General features: G+C 41.4%; 1 protein-coding gene across 1 annotated transcript in view; it reads left to right on the forward strand.

Moving 5' to 3' along the window:
* The window catches only part of CPSF4 (cleavage and polyadenylation specific factor 4), an 878,803-nt gene that overhangs the window by 116,018 nt on the left and 743,073 nt on the right, over window positions 1–19,712 (forward strand). The window contains exon 3 of the mRNA XM_044089362.1: window positions 1,425–1,577. Within this exon, the coding sequence (XP_043945297.1) occupies window positions 1,425–1,577 (153 nt within the window). The remainder of the gene's footprint in view (window positions 1–1,424; window positions 1,578–19,712) is intronic.

Genomic DNA, 19,712 nt, shown 5'->3' on the forward strand with positions numbered 1-19,712 from the left:
TGATCTGGCAGTGTTCATTTTATCGTGGGCAGTTTACCATGGACCATTGTACTGCCATATGTTTGACCATCACAGTAAAATTAACAGCTGCTAAATGTGATTGTTTTTACAGGGGGCTGTATCCTGATGTCTAAAATAGTGTCTCTAAGGTCAGGTCATACTAGCTCAGTAAAAACGCCATTCAGTTTATCTTTTGCTGAGTTGGTGTGACCTTGGGTGGAGTATATTTAGACAGTAGTGGTGTAGGGGCAGAGCCCCCACATCAGGAGTATGGAAGAGTCCTTGTAAAATGCTGATGAATTCTGTTAATTACCTCCTTACTGCCTTTGTCAGTTACTATGGTAGCAAGTTTTGATAAGTCGAGCTTCTGTAAGGCCTGCATTGATATTATGAAGTAGACCCCCCTTAGTCCAAGGATTTAACCCACTGCCTATACTGTTCTCAAGTTGTTTGCATTTTTATATAGCTAGTCTTGCACATAACTGTTCAGTGACTCAGCATTATGAAATAGTGCATACCGAACAGTATGCAGGAACCCATTTGACTAGACTGTACATAACCAGATTCCTTAAAATATATTGCAGTGTTACTGAAAACAAGAGATTCCCCATGCATACAAGGTCCACTGATGTACTCTTCTGAATTTGGAACCATTACTTAGTTGCTGTGCTGCTTAATGCTGCTGTAACATATTTATTCAAGCGCATGCTGGTGATAGATCTCTTCATGCATGTCAAGTGCTTAAGAAATGTGTAGGCTGTTGCTGCAAGCTAGGTTAGGGTTATGCCACTAGCACAGTCATTCTTTAGGAAAACTGTCATACTTGGGATTGAAGTACACAGAATGAAGCGACAACTAATAAAATAGAAGAACATTATTTACTTGAGCAACATAATTAGGAAAAATGCATTTGGTTCCATGCTCAAGGCACTTCACTAAAACGCTGAGTTGCTTCATATATATGTATTTGCTGTTCCTGTCATATTAATCAGGATGCTGCATGGCAGTTATATTTTACTTGTTCTTCAGCAGCGGTCTGACTATTTAGTCCTACTGTCCTAGCCAAACACTTGCAGTTAATTTTATCTTAGTTGTCAGCTTTTGTTTTATGGTTGCTTTATATCTTTATTCATTTTGGAGTTTAGTAGCTGATGTGTTTTTTCATTATTTAGTTGCACAATTCATTGGAATAAGACAGTATTGTTTTGTTGGTACTTCATTTAGTGCCTCTGATAATGGCACCTGCCACACACACACACACACACACACACACACACATACTCTCTTAATGATTTTTGAAACATGTTACCTTGTACTTCATGTGGTCATCATGGCACAGATGCTTGTTTTCTTCTGCATTATAATTGCAGCTAAAAGGAGTCATTTGAAAATAATATGCATCTTTATTCCTTCCACCCCTTTAGGAGGAATGTGTCCTTTTCGACATATCAGCGGAGAGAAGACTGTTGTATGCAAGCATTGGTTGCGAGGACTTTGTAAGAAGGGAGACCAGTGTGAATTTTTACATGAATATGACATGACAAAAATGCCAGAGTGCTACTTCTACTCTAAATTTGGTAAGAATTTTCTTTTAATTTTGAGATGACCACATTGTTGACTGTTGCAGTTTTTGAGTAAAGGTCTGTGTGTGTGTGAGATATTAAGTTGGGGTACTGTACTTAAGCGTTCAGCCTTCAGTTTCTTAGCGATATTAAGAAGTTTCTATTTTCTGTTTTTTTTTTTTTTTGTCGGTGTGTCATCACTGATCTATGTTTCTAGATGAAGCAATTCAGCTAGTCACTTACATGAACTAGAGTTATGCTTTGGGTACTACCAGGTGTGTTTTAAACTGCAAGTTTGAGGCTAAACTCTAGCCCATTGGTGCACAGGCAAATCCAGCTGTCAGCAGTGTTGGTACCCTGAGTTTGACTAGTGTCTGTAGCATCAAAGAAATGGCGAAGAGTGGGTGACTGGCTGATGGCCTGTTTGTCTTAATTCTGGAGAGGGTTTGAGAGTAACCCTTGTCGGTGGCTGAGAGTCGGCCCTTGAAGCACATGAGTAATATGAGCAAGACATTTATGAGGTTGGTGGTAGAAGGGATATGCATGTCTATAGCTTGTTTGCACACCACACACATGCATCTTACCAGAAGTGAGAACAGGGTAAGAAAAAGTACAATGAAAGCTGGGCCACCCAGAATAATGGCCCAGCCAGGATAGAGTGTTAGCATGAATTAGGTGATTGTATAAGAAAATATTAAAAAAGAAAATATTTGTGTGTGTGTGTGGGGGGTTAAGGCTTTACTGCTTGACAGAGTTCCATCACTTGTATAGGAACACTGCTGATGTTCATGGTGTTACACTGCTGCAGTCATTACACTTGGGTTATCCTGCCTTCAGGCGGTTCCCCAGTAGGCCTGAGTTCCAAAGTCTTGGTCTGGCGTCGGTTGCTGTCGCCTCCTCCCCGACGTCAGGGCGACAGGGGTATACAAGATGCAGCCGACGCCATTTTCTTCAGTCTTTCTTGCCGCGTGGTGTCTGAAGCAAAAGCAGTTCGCAAGTGCCGGTCGGCCGACTCCTGAGATTTTCATTCTGAATCCAGAACCGAAGTCTTCTACAAAGCTAAGTACCCCGTTGGGGAAACTTTTTCTTGCCTCAGACCGATGTCAGTAAAAGTTAATAACTGTATTTCTTGTGAGAAGCAAATACCTCATAAGGATTTCCATTCCTATTGTATCCCATGCCTAGGCCCAGACCACGACGTCACTGGTTGTCGGTTTTGTGCTAGGTTTAACAAGCGCACTATTAAACGTCTGTTTGATTTTGCCCGACATTATTTTGGCAGAAAATTCAATTACACCATGCCGTCGGAACTTCCGACGACCGGAATACATAAAAAGCGCAAAGACAAGGACAGGCATCAGAGGCCCAAAACTGACGACGAAGCCTCTTGTAGGCCGGTCACCGATTCTCCGGTTTTCAGCGAGGTGCCTTCACAGCCCCTGACGAGCAGAACCACAGGCCGCCTCCGACTCCAACTTTGAGATGGCTGGGCCTTCGGACGCACAAGTTTTTCAGCCTATCGAAACTAACCCTTCAGAGGGATCCGGAGTAGCTGAGCACCCTGAAGCTTCAGAGGGTGTTTTCAGACCTACTCAGTTAAGCATTAAACCCCCTGCTAAGTCTAAGCCTCCTTTAAAAACAAAGAAACAAATACAGCATTCTCCAGGACAGGCCTCCATGCCTAAGAAACAAATGCTCAGAATGGCCGAAGACCTAATCACTCTGATCAGGGGGTCCCATCCCCCTCCTGATAAAAGGCCCAGACCGGATGCAGACTATGACTCATCCGACCAGGTGTCCATTTCTTCAGATTCATCCTCAGACCTAGGATATTCTTTACACCCTTATGAGGACTCTGATGCTGAGGAATCAATTCCATCAGCCTCTCCGCCTGATTACTACTCCTTTGGGGAAACCTTACATACCATGAGGGAGCATTTCCATTGGGAAGGCCAGGATTACTCGGAATCCAAGAAATGGCTCAGAGACTTCCTTTTATTACCTCAACACAGACCCCTTGCTATTCCGCCAGTGTTGGATATTGTGAATGATGTGTATACTGAATCCAGCTTAAATCCTAACTCCTTACCTCCAGCCCCAGTTAAACCTGACAGATACTACAGAGTCCCTGATTCTCACAAATTTCTGTATAAAAGCCCTGTTGCTGACCCTGAAACTATTTCTCAGGGACCCAAAGGGATTAAGGCCTCATCAGCAAAAAATCCAGTCCTCTCTGACAGAGATTCCAGAGCATTAGACAGATGGGGAAAGAAAGTATATATGTCTGCAACCTTAGCAATGAGAGCCTTAAATTGCCAGTTTCACATGCTAAAATATCAGCAAATTTTGATGTCTCAGTTGACACAAAAAATGCTTCCAGATTCAGATCTTACTAATTTTAAAGAAATGCAGGATTTATTGCATGCAGCTGAACAAGTGGGAAAGCATACTTTGCAAAGTGGTTTTGATTCTTTAGAGGCCTCCTGTAGAGCAGCAGTTACAGGCTCAGTCATTAGAAGGCATGGTTGGTTAAAAGAACATACGTTACCAGATCATGTTAAAGCAAAATTATTGGATGCACATTTGCAGCAGGATGTGTTATTTGGAGTTAAGGCAGAAGAGGTATTAAAGAAAATGGAGGATAAGGCAAAATCTATGCAAACTGTGAAGGATTTCTTACAGGTTCAGCCTCCAAGATTTAGCAGAAATTGGCCAACAAACAATCTGTCCTTTCCAGTTACAGACAGACCTCAAAGGGGCAGATACAGACATCCAAGCGGTAGAGGTCAACCACAAGGTCCTTACAGGCCTCGACAATGGGGTGCACCAGGCCAGAAAGAAGGGAAAGACGGGCTCCAACCATATAAAAAGCAGCCTCAATGACTTTCCATTACAGCTGCCAAACAACCCTCTCTTGGCAGCCCCCTTGGGAGGAAAGCTGGCACTTTTTTATCACAATTGGCATTGGATCACCAAAGACAAATGGGTTCTCAACATTGTATCTCAAGGTTACAGGTTCCACTTTCGCACTCTACCAAGGTTAAAAGGAATGCCAAATCTGCCACCAAATCAATGAGCAGAGGCTCAAAAACAAATTACCTCACTCATGGAAATGTGAGCTATTCAAAAGGTACCACCACAAGAGCAAGGACAAGGATTTTACTCAAGACTCTTTCTGGTTCCCAGAAAGGACAAAGCCTGGAGGCCCATTCTGGATCTTTCTTCTCTAAACACTTACCTGGATGTTCTGAAATTCAAAATGTTGACACTACAGCAGCTTCTTCCCATGCTGGGCAAGAAAGCTTGGCTCATGACCTTGGACCTCAAGGAGGCATACCTGCATGTCCCTATCGGACAAAACTGCAGAAGATACCTCAGATTCATAGCAGGTTCAATGCACTATCAATTCTCTGCACTGCCCTTTGGCTTATCTACTGCGCCCAGGGTCTTCACAAAGTGCCTGGCACCAGTAATTGCATTTTGCAGACAGAAAGGAATTCAAATTTATCTGTACCTGGACGACTGCCTGATTCAGGTAGAGAGCAAGGACGCTCTTCTAAAGCATTTGGCGTTTGTAAAAAAGTTAAGTTGCCTGGGGTACACAGTAAACGAAAAGAAATCAAAACTAGTGCCCTCACAAGAGATAATATTCCTGGGTGCCAGCTTGAACACAACGGCCCAGATGACTTATCTCACGCCAGACAAGCAAGGACAACTGACTCAATGCTTTCAATTGATGGCAACAAAAACCCAACTCCCTGCAAGAAAAATTCTGCAGGCCTTGGGTTACATGGCATCTTGCATACTACTAATTCCATATGCCAGACTGCATATGAGGGAAGTACAATGGTGCCTAAAGAGTGTATGGTCTCAACACTGTCAAAGTTTGGAAACAGTTATACCACTAATTCCTTGCCTTCAACAGGAGTTTCAGTGGTGGGCTCAAACTTGTCACCTCAACAAGGGACAGCCTTTTACTCAACCCACAGCCAGGCAAATACTGACAACAGATGCATCGGATTACACCTGGGGAGCACACATAGCAGGAAAATGTATTCAGGGCAAGTGGCCGGCAGAACAAAGGCATCTTCACATCAGTCAAAAAGAGATGTTAGCTGTACAAAATGCCCTTATAGCTTTCAAGGACCTGGTGCATCCAGGACAACTATTACTAAAGACAGACAAACACCACAGTTATGTGGTACATAAACAAGCAAGGGGGCACTCACTCCTACCCCCTCTGCAGACAAGCCATGACCTTGTGGAACACAGCTCTAAACTATCAAGTTCATCTGCAAGCACAGTTCCTGCCAGGAGAGAAAAACACACTGGCAGACGACTTAAGCAGAAACATCATGGATCCCCATGAATGGGAATTGAATCCACAAATATTCAGAATGATAATACAGAAATGGTGGAGCCCCGACATAGATCTGTTTGCATCGCCAATGAACTGCCAGCTACAGAAATTCTGCACAAGGCGTTACCATCCACAAGCATGGAAAGTGGATGCCCTCTCATTCAGCTAGAAAAACCTACAAGTATACGCTTTCCCACCACTACCTCTCCTTCCAAAGGTACTCATAAAAGCCAGGCAAGAAGAGCCAGAAATTATCCTGATTTTCATCAGACTGGCCACGCCTGCACTGGTACCCAATCTTAAAGAACTTGGCACAAGAACCACCCTGGATTTTGCCTCAAATCCCACATCTGCTGACTCAGCACAACAATCGGATACTTCACAGTCAGCTAAAGACCTTAAACCTAGCTGCATGGAAAATTCCTTAGTCAAGCAAGCAATGCCTCTCTCCAAAGCTGTTATGGATGTCATTCTGGAGGCCAGAAGGCCTAGTACCAGGAAAGCCTATTCGGATAAATGGAAGAGATTCTATGCCTGGAATCAGGCTCACAGCCTTGACCCTCTTGTCTCAAACATTACTCAGATTCTACAATATTTAACTGAGATGCTGGACAAAGGCCTCTCCTTTTCATCCATCAAGATCCACGCCTCTGCCATCTCTGCTCATTACAACACGGATCCACCAATTTTCTCTAATCCTTTGCTAAAACAGTACCTCAGAGGGGCTAAAAACATAAGACCGCCCTGTAGAGCACCTACTCCAACTTGGGACCTCAACTTTGTTTTGGAAAAATTAACTTTACCTCCTTTTGAGCCAGCTAACACAGCAGAATTAAAATACATCTCTTGGAAAATTGCTCTGCTCCTTGCAATAACATCAGCATGAAGAGTTTCAGAATTACAGGCAGTAATGGCAGTGGAACCTTTCCTCATTTTCCACCAGGACAGGGTGTCTTTGAGAACTAACCCTATGTTTATGCCAAAGGTGATTTCAAGTGTGGCTCTAAACCAAACTATTCACTTGCCAACTTTTTATCCAAAACCACAGAATAAAGGGGAGAGACTACTGCATTCTTTAGACATTCACAGGCAGTTACGCTTCTACTTGGACAAAACCAAAGCTTTCAGAAAATCTGAGCAATTACTGGTAGCATATGCTGCAGGAGCACAGGGAAAAGCTATTTCAAAACAGACCATTTCAAAATGGATAGGACATTGTATACGTTTCTGCTACACACACCATGGGAAACCTATACCTAGCAGCATTAGATCTCACTCCACCAGGGCAACAGCCACTTCAACTGCCTACCTCAGAGGAGTGCCTACCAAGGATATTTTGGAAGCGGCAACATGGAGCTCTGTGCATACCTTCACCAAGCATTACCATCTGCCTTTATACTCTAAATTCAGAGCTGGCTTTGCCACTGCCGTGCTGCAGGGCCTTATAGCCACACCTAATGCCTTATAGAACCAGCCAGCCTACCTCAGCTTTGGGATTCTACCCAAGTGTAATGACTGCAGCAGTGTAACACGATGAACATAGTACAGTTTTGTACCTACCATAAATGTAGATGTTAGTGTATACACTGCTGCAGTCCAGGTTACCCTCCCTCCTTCCCCTCTTACTTGCTGGTACATACCTATGTCTTCTACCCTTTACTACTTATGGGGAGTATTTGCTGGTAACTGAAAGTTGTTTGCTTTTCTTATGTATGTTTTATTAGCAATTTGAATTGCCTACCTATTTGGGGGCACCTGACATAAGGGGCAAGAAAAACTGAAGAAAATGGCATCGGTTGCATCTTGTATATCCCTGTCGCACTGACGTCAGGGAGGAGGTGACAGCAACCGACGCCGGACCAAGACTTTGGAACTCAGGCCCAATGGGGAACCGCCTGACGGCAGGATAACCCAAGTGTAATGACTGCAGCAGTGTATGCACTCTAACATCTACATTATGGTAGGTACAAAACTGTACTTTCTCTTTTCTATTGTTTTGGAATCTCTTTCCTCCCCTTTCTCTCTCCCTCTCATCCGTACACAGAAACACAAACTATATTTGTCCTTCACATGTAGTTCTTTATGGTGTTTTATGCATACCATTTATGCTCAAGTGGAGGGTATGCAACAATATGATGTTTATTGAATATTTAATTTAAAAACATTTGTTTACCGGGGTATTGCCCTGATCTCAATGGATCATATACAGGCACAGCCTTGGTGAACGGAATCACATAAGAAATGAAACATATATACAGATGCAAGTATATTCAAAAATACAAATGCATATAAATGTGTACATATACATGCATTTATTTATATATATATATATATATATATATATATATATATATATATATATATATATATATATATATATATATATATATATATATATATATATATATATATATATATATATATATATATATATATATATATATATAAGAATATGAATATATATATAAGAATATGAATATATATATATATATATATATATATATATATATATATATATAAGAATATGAATATATATATATATATATATATATATATATATATATATAAGAATATGAATATATATATATATATATATATATATACATATATATATATATATATTTATATATAAGAATATGAATATATATATATTACATATATATATATACATATAGATATATATATATATATATAATATATAAGAATATGAATATATATATATTATATATATATATATATATATATATATATATATATAAAAATATATAAACTCGAGGTAAGTCACCGCTTGGCGATCCTGTTGAACTTTGCCCCTTACCCTCGCTGTAGTGTGATCTCGGAATTGGTATATTTAGTTATGGGGGTGTGGGGAGCTAAGACCCCACATGGGTGGGTTTACCTTCGTTGTTTTTATTTTGGGATGGCCAAGTGGTTACTTGCCTCAAGTCAGACGTGGCTGTTCCGGATGTCGGTCTTCTAATTTGTCGGTCCATTGGTCCTGCCGAATGTGGGTGTTTGGGTAAGTGAAGTAGATCCATCTGTGTGTATTTTTATATATATATATATATCGGTTTGTGTGGTTGTGTGTGCAATTTATACTACGCACGTGTTATACAGATTAAGAATATGCTACAATATTTGGTTCAAAAACCAGCTGACAATGTCAAAACATGGATGGAGAAATTGAATTCTGCTTAGCATAGCTTTATGGATAAGATGTGGCCATAATGATCGAGATGGCTTATGCTACAGGGATAGCAGCATATTATTAGAGAGGTATGTTCATGCTATTATTCACTGTTGCAGACATCAGTGTTGGGATGTTCTGCCTACAAACAGATCAGCTGGCAAGCACGACTAATGCCCTCAGACTGCCACCATAGACACTGGTAGAGTAAGAGGGGCATTGGCCAATGCTCAGATTTTTCTTGCCGTGGAGTTTGCTACTGTGCATGACCACAGCATTGTCAGTCTGGCTGCTTCCAGAGGAAACATATGCACCCCCATTGGGGAATTTTCTTGTATTTTTGTCTTGCTGTATTAGTTAATTTTGCTGTATTAGTTAATTTTATTGACTGCAGGAAACAAGTTCTGCACAGAGGATTTATCTCTTATCTTCTTTGCCTCTACCCATAGTACAATGTGGATGCTTGTCCACTTTCTGCCAGCTTCTTCCCAAGAGCAGTTAGGAGAAGAGTAGAGTGTCTCCTTATGTTTACAGCTCTTAAAAGGATGCATGCATGGTTCTGTATCACTGTGACATCAGCCAAGACTTTTTGGAGCCTTCTTCTGAAGAAGAAACAAACCAGTGACCATTATGACTTGACACATCAGGAGACCAAGGACATTGACTACTTAGGTCTCCCCAGGTCTAGCAGCTTTGGACACAGTGAAGCACTTTTACACATGAGAAGGCTGCAGTCATACTTCAAAAACAGTTGGTGGCAACATTCAATGGAAACCAAGATTCATGTCGTGCCGTGCATAAAGAAAGAGCTCTCATGATGGATTGGACAAGCTCATCTCAAATGGAGACCTTTTCAGGCATGTCCTTTCATGTGCTGTGATTGAAACATCTGCTGTGTTACCCTGCAAGGCCATGGACACCATTTTGTCACTAAGCTTTTAGTGAAACAGTTTTTTTAATAGCTTTTTTTTTTTTAATCTTAGACCTCCAAGAAAGGAAATCGGTCCACCATGAGATCTCAGCTGTGTCCTAGAAAAATGAACCCTGGCCCCTTTGAGCCAGCTGCCCCCTCCCCCCTTTCAATTTTTTTTCCTGGAATCCACTTTATTTAGCAGATAGTACTATTGCTATTAGAATTTCAGACCTACAGGCTTTGATTTGGGTCATAGCTGTCCCTATCACACCCCCAACTCTCAAAACAGTGAGCAGAAAACCCAACAGTCTTTGAAAGTTCATAGACAGTTGAAATTTTACCTACACAAGACTAAAGGATTAAGAAAAAAACAGACCTCTTTGTGAGTCTGGCAAGGGGCAAGCAAAGAAAAAAAAAAACGGTCTGTAAGCAAGCAAACTCAAAATGGCTGTCACACTACATTTGTTACTGCTGCTTTGCTTATGGCAAACCATGTCAAGGCCCATTCTGGCAGCACCACTATGCTCATCCCAGCTTTCTTCGGGGGTCATAGCAAATGGGATAACTTAATTTGAGTACAGTAAAGGAAATTAACTAGGCTTGAAATGGCTCACAAGGGCACCTAGCTTAGCACTTGCCCGTGAACCCATGGAACGTACCCCCCCCTTCTAGTCCTTTGACATATGGTTGGGGAGGGTATCCATTTGATTCCTTTCATCTCTGTACCAGGCCTCTCCTCCTCCTTTGACTTCGCCTGGTTTCCTGAAAGAGTTGTTATGGACCTTTGGAGTGGCCCATTGACAGAGGAGATTGCCCCTCCTGCTCCATTTAGGTTGTGCTACTTGGGTCTTCCGTCCACTTTGTCAGAGCAAGAAAGGTCTGAAAATGACATTTAATGTCTATTATATCAGGAACATCCTTATATTGCAGAGTGAGGGAATCTGACCGAGTATTGGGGGAAGCTGTACAGCTCTGAAGTTGGGCCAGTCATTTAGGGATACCTGCAGTCAGGGCATCACAATGATGACTGCAACAAGGAATGTACTTGAACGTGTGCATCTGTGGTAAGTTCCTAGCCAAAGTGTACTTTCTTGATTGTGCTTGTAGTTCTCCAACAGGTTATGCTCGCAGAGTAGTACCTATTTTTGTTGTAAATAAGACAGATTGTTCCTTTTTCAAGAGCTTTCTCTGCTCATGCTTGCTGTCATCTGATAATGTAAGTCGTAGCTGGTAGCATAACATCATGGTTCCCTGCTGCATATTATTTATGAAGCAATACAGTGGTTTCAATGCAGCTTCAAAAGAAATTTTAATTTTCAAGTTCTCTCTCTACCTGTCGATCAGACTTCCACAAGGTAACTGCGCTGTACAGAATTTATGTGAACAGTATAGTGTTCGTCTCATGTTACAGCTTTCAGAGCTTAAAGGTTACAGTGGTCAGCATCCCTCCATTCTACAGAATGGCTGCTTGGAATTGTATCCAGTTCAAGGTAAATGTAGTCAGTATGTGTACAAATTGGACTGCTTTTGCCCTGTGGCTCAGGTCATGGCTGAAAAGTTCCTAGGGCCAACCCACTCACTCAGTTAATGCAACAAGTACACGGCAGTAAATCCAACCAGCACTCTGCCTCCTCTTCACAATAAGTTCAGCACAAATATATGTAACAGTGCTATGTTGCTTTTATGGTAATTGATTTCTAATTTTCATTTTGGCGCCAAAACACTCTATTTAAAGTGTTTGTATTCATTTGTACTTTGTTCTGAAGAAGCTCGGTTTTCGAGTGAAAGCGCTAAACCTTATTAAACAGCATTTTGTGTATTTATATTGGCATCCATTATTTGTGCTGAACTTATTGTGAAGAGGAGGCAGAGTGCTGGTTGGATTTACTGCCGTGTACTTGTTGCATTATTGTCGTTTCAACTAGCGAACATTTGACTCACTCAGTTAACAAAATATGTAAAATAAGTAAATAGATCAGTTGCTAGGACCACTTGGCACACACAACTTTCTTAGGTTGTTTACCCCTTCTGGTAGGTCCAGTAATGCACTGGACCCGGCAGCCTCTACAGTTCTTTTCTTGCAGTAAAATTTTCTGGCAGATTTGATGTTCCCATGCTGCTGCAGTGGTTTGAGGATATTCGTAAAAAAAAAAAAAACACGGGTGAGGTTGATTCTTCTACTTTTCAGTTTGTGAAGTTTTCTGTCACTTTTTTCTTATTCATTATTTTTGTTAGCATGTTTGCATACAGCCATTAGTCCCTTGTTACAGTCATGGCTGTAGTTAAGTATCATTGAGGAAATCAAATTCCACTTGTTGGCATATGGTCTTCTCCATGACACCGAAGTGTTTTTTTTTTTCGTATAATTCAGTGACATTGCAAAGACGTCCAAAAAGAAACCTGGAGAATTTTCTTACATCCCAGAAGCTCTAGAAGATTGAACAAGAGCCTCCTGGATCTAAACTATTATAACCTGCCTCTTTATGTAAGTATTATATATAGGTTAAAGGGCAAAGCAAAAATTGCTGCTAAAGTTCACGTTCCTCTAAACTTAATTTCAGAAAAAAAACAAGATTGTCCTAGGAATAACAGTTTGAAGCCTTTTATTTTAACCTTGATAGTTTTGAATCTTTCTACCATTGCTGTTCAGACTACCATGCTACTTGTGAAGCATGTCGCTCCTTGAAGTATAGTTTGTGTTCTGGCCCAGTTTTTGCCCTCCTCTTCCCCTGTCAGGCAGATGTCTATCCAGATAGATTAGTATTTAGCTTTATTCATTTAAATTCTTAGAAATAAAAATAATTGAGCATGGTTCAGGTATAGGTCGAACAGATGTCTAAAATCAAGCCTTGGTACTCTTGGAACAGTTGTAAAGCTTTTGCATACCTTAGTGTTGCCTCTTTCAGAACCTGCTTATCCATTGTCTTCCCCTCAGGTATTACTATTTGATGCGTGTTAGAACCAGGTTTGCTTGAATAGATGTCGTTTCACTGATGCCTTTCCTTTGGATATAATGGTTATATACCATTACAGTATTTTGCTTTGCCTGGCATAGTGCCTTATTTGATTCTGCATGGGATGCAAGACTGTTCCTTCTAGGCTTTCCAATTCAGACTGCTGCCATCTTGTTTTCCACTGTGACTTAATCTTGGTTTAACCAGGCACCTACCTGCACAATAGCATCGTCCACTCAAGCCTACATGAGATTTTCTTTTCCCCTCTTTGTACACCTTTCTGCCTCCTCCTGTAAGTCAAGACCACCTAAGAAAGCCATCAGACACTTCTGTAACAAGGTAACCTGCAGACAAGAAATCAAAGGAAAGGTTGACCAAGGCCAAAGTAGTTCCTTTATTGAGTTAAGGGAAACCTGCAATTTGTTCCATCCAGTGAGCATTGCAGTAAATAACATACTTCCACTAATCTTAATCACAGCCATTCGGGAGTTTTCATAGGACCACTTTACATGGATACTTTTCACTGGTATAATCCAAATTGATCCATCTCTGGAAGCTTTTACAGACATCTCAGCAGACAGATTTGCTATACTGTGTGGATTTCTCCTTTTCCATCATGAATTGCTAATCTTTCACTTTATTTTCTTTCCCTTGCTCTGAAGGCAATCAGAAGGAAATGGTCTCTGGCTGCCTTTGAAGAAAAGTTTTTTTAATGCTTGTTTGTAAGTGTAAGAGAGAACTTATTTCACACTTATGTTTCTCTCAATTTTTATTATCATAAGTCCTTCCTGAACTATTGTATGCCAGAACTTTTTTTTTATTAAACAAGAAACGTCTTTATTAAGTTATCACTTATGACATAGGCAATCATACATTTTCTAAATGAAAACAAACCATATTGACACAGTTTTAGTTGCAGTCATTATATATCACTTACAATCTATCCAGTCACTGTCGGTCAGACATTACATAGCTCATTCAGATCCTGCCTTCTTTTAAACCTCATTTCTCATCTGCATGTATTATTCTTGCAGTTTCCATTTTTTTCTATGTAATTTGATTCTCCTCTTTTCTGAAGATCCCATTTTCAGTTTTATTGCTTAGTATATTCACTACTTCTAGTAGACTTGGTTTAAAGTTTGATTTCCATTTCTTAGGAATTGCTTTTTTCTTAGCCACCATGATTAAATTAAGCAAGGCCTTACTATTTGTAGGCAATTCCAGTTCATTCATGGGAACTAACTTTGGGCGGCATGATGCCAGGGAATCTTCTTGGGCTAGGCTTATATAGGCTTCAGGGCCATTAGCCTAGTACACACCTATGAACCTATTACACTCAGAAAATACATTCCCAGTTACTGCTTTCTCCCCCATCACACATCCATTTGCTATTTACCCAAGGAAAAATTCTTTGGAGTGTACTTGGGGCATAAAAATACCTATGTAAACACTTCCAAGTAAAGATCCTAAATCTTCTAGACTGTGTTGCATATTTGGGAGACGCACATATATCCCCCCATTCTTTCTTTTTGTGAAATGCTTATCCAATCTCTCTTTTCAGTCCTTTCTAACCTCCTCTGATTGATTCTTATAGTTATATGTTAGTATTTTATATGCTCTGCTAATTATTCCTTCTTTTAACAGCAGCTTCTGTTCTAGATTGTACTAAAAACTCTATCAGTGCTGGTCTTTTACTTAGGATCCCCCTAATTCTTTGTTTGCTTATACTCTGACATCAGTCCTTGATAAGGAAGGCAATCTGTAGCCTGCAGTCCAAATAAATGCCTGGTCTCTTCCCATTCTATTACCTTTCCTTCTCCAGTTATTTGTTCCCAATGCCTTGGTTCTTTTGCTAATTTTTCCGATAAATTCCAGCCCCTTCTTGCCTATTCTCGTACCACAGCAGAGAAAAAGGTTGCAACCACAAAGCCAGTAAATCCAGGTTTTATTAAAACAACAAAACTTTGATTTACTGACACTGTGGTTGCAACCCTTCTTGCCTATTGTGTGTACCCTAATTGCAGTCATCCCTATCAACCTAACCCTACAACAGCAGGTTCTTCATGTCCATAAACCCAGGTTTACCCGTAGGACAGCTACTTTACTCATGGACCATGGCCACAAAGTGGAATTCCCTACCTACAGCCATCCTCTCTGTACATAATCATTGCAACTTTAAAACTGCCCTTCAAAACCACTTCCTCTCTAATTGGATCTGTAACCGCTCTGTTTCCTCCTCAGCCATTACTTGATCTGTTCCACTGAACTTAGCCAGTCCTTTTCTATGCTCAGACGATATTCTTTTTTTCTTATCTTCTGCACTAATTTAATCCTATCAGCCACTGCACTCCCTTTTAAAGTTACCTCTACACTCTCCTTCTATCTCCCCTAGACTACTTCTACCGCCTGTGTACTCTTCACTAACAATATAGCACATTAATTTTATAGTCCATTTGTTCCTGTATCTGACTATGCCTTATGGATATTGCTCAAACCAATATTCCATTGCTGTAAATATTATACCTATTCAGTAATTATAATCCTTCTGCACCGGTTTACTGTGTATAAATTTCAAGCAAATGTATTGTATGCAACTGTTGTATATTGTCTTAAAAATGTATTACGTTTTTACTTGTATACACCTTGGAGCTTTTCTCCCTGGGCCTCCACTGAAAAATGACTCTCCATACCCCAGTGGACTTTCCTGGTAATCGAATGCCAATAAATAAATCAGCAGAATCTCCTTTGTCCATTCTGGTGTTGGCTTAGTTCTTAGAATACTTTCTGCTACTTTATGAATACAATATTCTGTATGGTTATTGTTCTCCTTAAGGACCTGCATCCAAAATCCCAGTCTATTGTTTCTTGAGCTCTCTCTGTTTCATCATCATCCTTTTCCACTTTGAATTATAGGTTTCTGCTTGTGCTGTGTATTGGAACCTTAACTGTGTTGCTTTAAAATAACCCTTCAAAATCTGGTAATCCCAGACCACCTTGTTCTATTGGAAGAATCATCCTATCTCACTTGACACTTGCTGTCTTCTCCTCCAAGGTAAAATCCTTCAGCTCTTTATTAATTAATATACACAATTTCTCCTGTGGTTGATGCTATATATGCCTGACCAGTGTGTAAGAATAAAGGGACTAAAACATTTTAACTTGCTGTACCTTCCTATCCATATCCATAAAACAGAGCTTCCAATGTCTCCGTTTTTGTATTATCTTTTGGTTAGTCTCTTCCCACATATCCTTAGCTACCACATCAGAATCCTTTTTAATCCATACTTGTTTATCATATCCCCATAAATTTGGATATGGCTGAACCAGTTTGTGTGTGGGTACATAATTTATAGCTGTTGTCTTGATGTTCTTCATCTCACATTGCTGCAGTCCTTACTTATGGGTAGTCCGCTGTCCTCGGTCGGCCCGAATACCAAAGTATTAGGCTGACGTCGGTCATGGGCGCCTAGATCTGACATCAGAGCGTCAGGGTATAAAGGCGCATGACCGACGTCATATCCTCAGTCTTTTTTGCCGCATGGTCCGATGCAGAAGCAGCGTTGCAAGTGCCGTTCGGCGTTCTGAAATTTTTCGAGTTCGGAGTTTCAGACCGAATCCAAGTTGGCTAAGTACCCGTTGGGAATATTTTGTTTTTCTTGCCTCAGTGTATTACGGATGTCAGAAAAAGTGAATAATTGTATTTCTTGTGGGAAACAGATACCGCATAGGGATTATCATTCTTTGTGCATTCCTTGTTTGGGGCCTGAGCACGGCGTAGTCGGGTGTCGCTTTGTGCTAGGTTTAATAAAGCGCACTATTAGCGAAGGTTAGATTGTGCTAGGCTGGTCTTGATGGCGGTGCAATTATAATATGCCGCCGGATACTCCGGCGCCCGCTAAGAAGCGCAAAGACAAAGCGGTTAAACGAGGCAAGATGAGTCATCCGTTCCGGATGCGGTTCTTAGAGGTTTTCAGTGGAACCGGTGGTTCGATGGAGGCTTCTCTGGAGTCTCAGGGGGAGACTTTAATTTTGCAGGATGTGGCCTCTCAAGAGGCAGGTCAGGCTGAAGGGGCTTCTCAGGTTTCTGTACTCCCCTCCCTTCCCAGGGTGGTTAGGCCCTCTCCTTCTGTTTCCAAGGCTTCTTCCAGAGGCAGGCCAGGTTTAGCTTCTGCTGGTGTCAGTCCTAGTTCAGCAGGGTCTGTGCCTAAGCACATGCTTAAAATGGCAGAAGATTTGATTACTCTGATTAGAGGTTCTATGCCCCCTCCTGATAAGAGGCCTAGGGTGGAGCCAGAGTTGGAAAGTTTTGAACAGGCTTGGATGATTCAGAGTCTTGGCTGAAGACTTGCAGGAGTACACTCCTTATTCTGATTCTGATGCAGAAGATTCCATTCCTTCTGCTTCTCCTCCAGAGGATTTTTCTTTTCAGAGACACTTCATTCTATGTGGGAACATTTTAAGTGGGAAGGTCAGGACTTCTCTGATTCACGGAAAAGGCTTAGGGAATTTTGTTTTACCTCAACATAGGCCCTTAGCTATACCCCTGTTCTGGATGTTGTGCAAGATCTATTTTCAGAGGCTTCACTTAATCCTGATTCTCGGCCTCCCCCGCCTGTTAAACCGGATAGGTATTACAGGGTGCCTGAGGCTCATAAATATCTCTATAAGAGTCCTAGGGCGGACCCAGAAACTATTAGTCAGGGACCTAAGGGTGTCAGGGCCTCTGTTGTTAAGAATCCGGTTCCTCTAGATAAAGAGGCCAGAGCTTTGGATAGATGGGGAAAGAAGGTCTATACATCTTCTACCTTAGCAATGAGGGCTTTGAATTGCCAGTTTCATATGTTGAAATATCAGAATTTTCTTCTTTCTCAATTGAAATCTAAGGTGGATGCTCTGGCAGAAGGCATTGAGTGTAAAGAATTACAAGATTTGGTGCATGTCTCTGAACAGGTGGGTAAGCATTCTTTACAGTGTGGTTTTGATGCTTTGCAGGCCTCTTCTAGGGTGGCTGCCACTGGTTCAGTTCTTCATAGGCACGCCTGGCTTAAGGATCAGAATTTATCTGACCATGTTAAGACAAGGATTTTGGATGCTCCTTTGCAGTCTGAAGTGTTGTTTGGTCCACCTGTGGAGTCAGTCTTGAAGAAAATGGAAGACAAGGCTAAGTCTATGCAGACTGTTAAAGATTTTTGCAAGTTCAGCCTCAGTTTAGTAGAAATTGGCCTGCTAAGGGGTGGGCGTATCCTTCTTCTGATTCTCAGTCTAGGGGTAGATCTAGGCGTGGTAGGGCAGAGCTCAGAGTTCCTTCAGACCGAGAACATGGAGTTCTCCTGCACAATCTTCGAGTGAGGGCAGGGGTCAGCCCTTTCGTAAACAGGCCCAATGACCTACTTTTTCAGCTGCCAGATCCTTCTTGCCTGGCAGCACCTTTGGGAGGACGGTTGGCACTCTTCAAGGAAAATTGGATTTTAATTACCCAGGACAAATGGGTATTGGATATCATACACCAAGGTTACAAGTTTTATTTCCATACCTTGCCTCCTTTCAAAGGCATGCCAGACGTTCCTCCTCAGCAAAGACTAGAGGCTCACAAACAGATTTCTCTACTACTTCAAATAGGAGCTATACAACCGGTCCCTCTGCCAGAAGTGGGCCTAGGATTTTATTCTCGCCTGTTTCTAGTACCAAAGAAAGGGAACACGTGGAGACCAATTTTGGATTTATCTATCCTCAACACATATCTGGACATTCCCAAGTTCAAAATGTTGACGTTACAACAGCTTTTACCTCTGCTGGGCAAAGATCACTGGATGGTGACTCTGGATCTCAAGGAGGCTTACCTTCATGTTCCTATCAGGCCCAGTTGCAGGAAGTATCTGCGTTTTCGGGCTGGGACTTTTCATTATCAGTTCTCTGCATTGCCCTTTGGCTTATCTACTGCGCCCAGAGTGTTCACAAAGGTTCTGGCTCCAGTGATAGCTTTCTTCAGGCTAAAAGGAATACAAATCTCCTTATTTGGACGATTGCCTGATTCTGGCTCAAGGAAAGGACGAACTTCTTCATCATTTACAGTATGTGATGGCAGTGTTAAGATGCCTAGGGTATTCTGTGAACGAAATAAAGTCCAGTCTAGTACCCTCTCAGGACATGTGCTTTCTGGGTTTGAGACTGAATACAGCTTCCCAGATGGCTTTTTTGACCCCAGACAAACAAAGAAGCCTTTCTCTTTATTTCCATCAAATGTCTCTACGGTCCAGGCTGACTGCAAGGACAGTCCTTCAAGCCTTGGGGTTCATGGCATCTTGTATTCTGGTGCTTCCCAATGCCAAATTGCATATGAGGAAGCTTCAATGGTATCTCAAAAATGTATGGACACAGCACTGCCAAGATCTGGACACTGTCATTCAGATAATACCTTGCATTCAGAAGGAGTTTTTGTGGTGGGCTCAGGAATGTCACCTAAACAAGGGACTCTCTGTGACCCGGCCAGAGGCGAGTCAGATTCTAACGACAGATGCCTCGGACAAGGCTTGGGGAGCACACCTCAATGGAAAATGGGTGCAAGACACGTGGCCTGTCAAACTCCAACATTTGCATATCAACTTGAAGGAAATGTTAGCAGTCCAGTTTGCATTGATGGCTTTCAAAGATTTACTTCACCCAGGGCAGGTGTTGATTCAAACAGACAACACTACTGTCATGTGGTACATCAACAAGCAAGGGGAACCCATTCTTA

Source organism: Protopterus annectens, chromosome 12.part0 (assembly GCF_019279795.1).
Source record: "Protopterus annectens isolate FY-2018-M chromosome 12.part0, PAN1.0, whole genome shotgun sequence".
Lineage (NCBI taxonomy): Eukaryota > Metazoa > Chordata > Ceratodontiformes > Protopteridae > Protopterus > Protopterus annectens.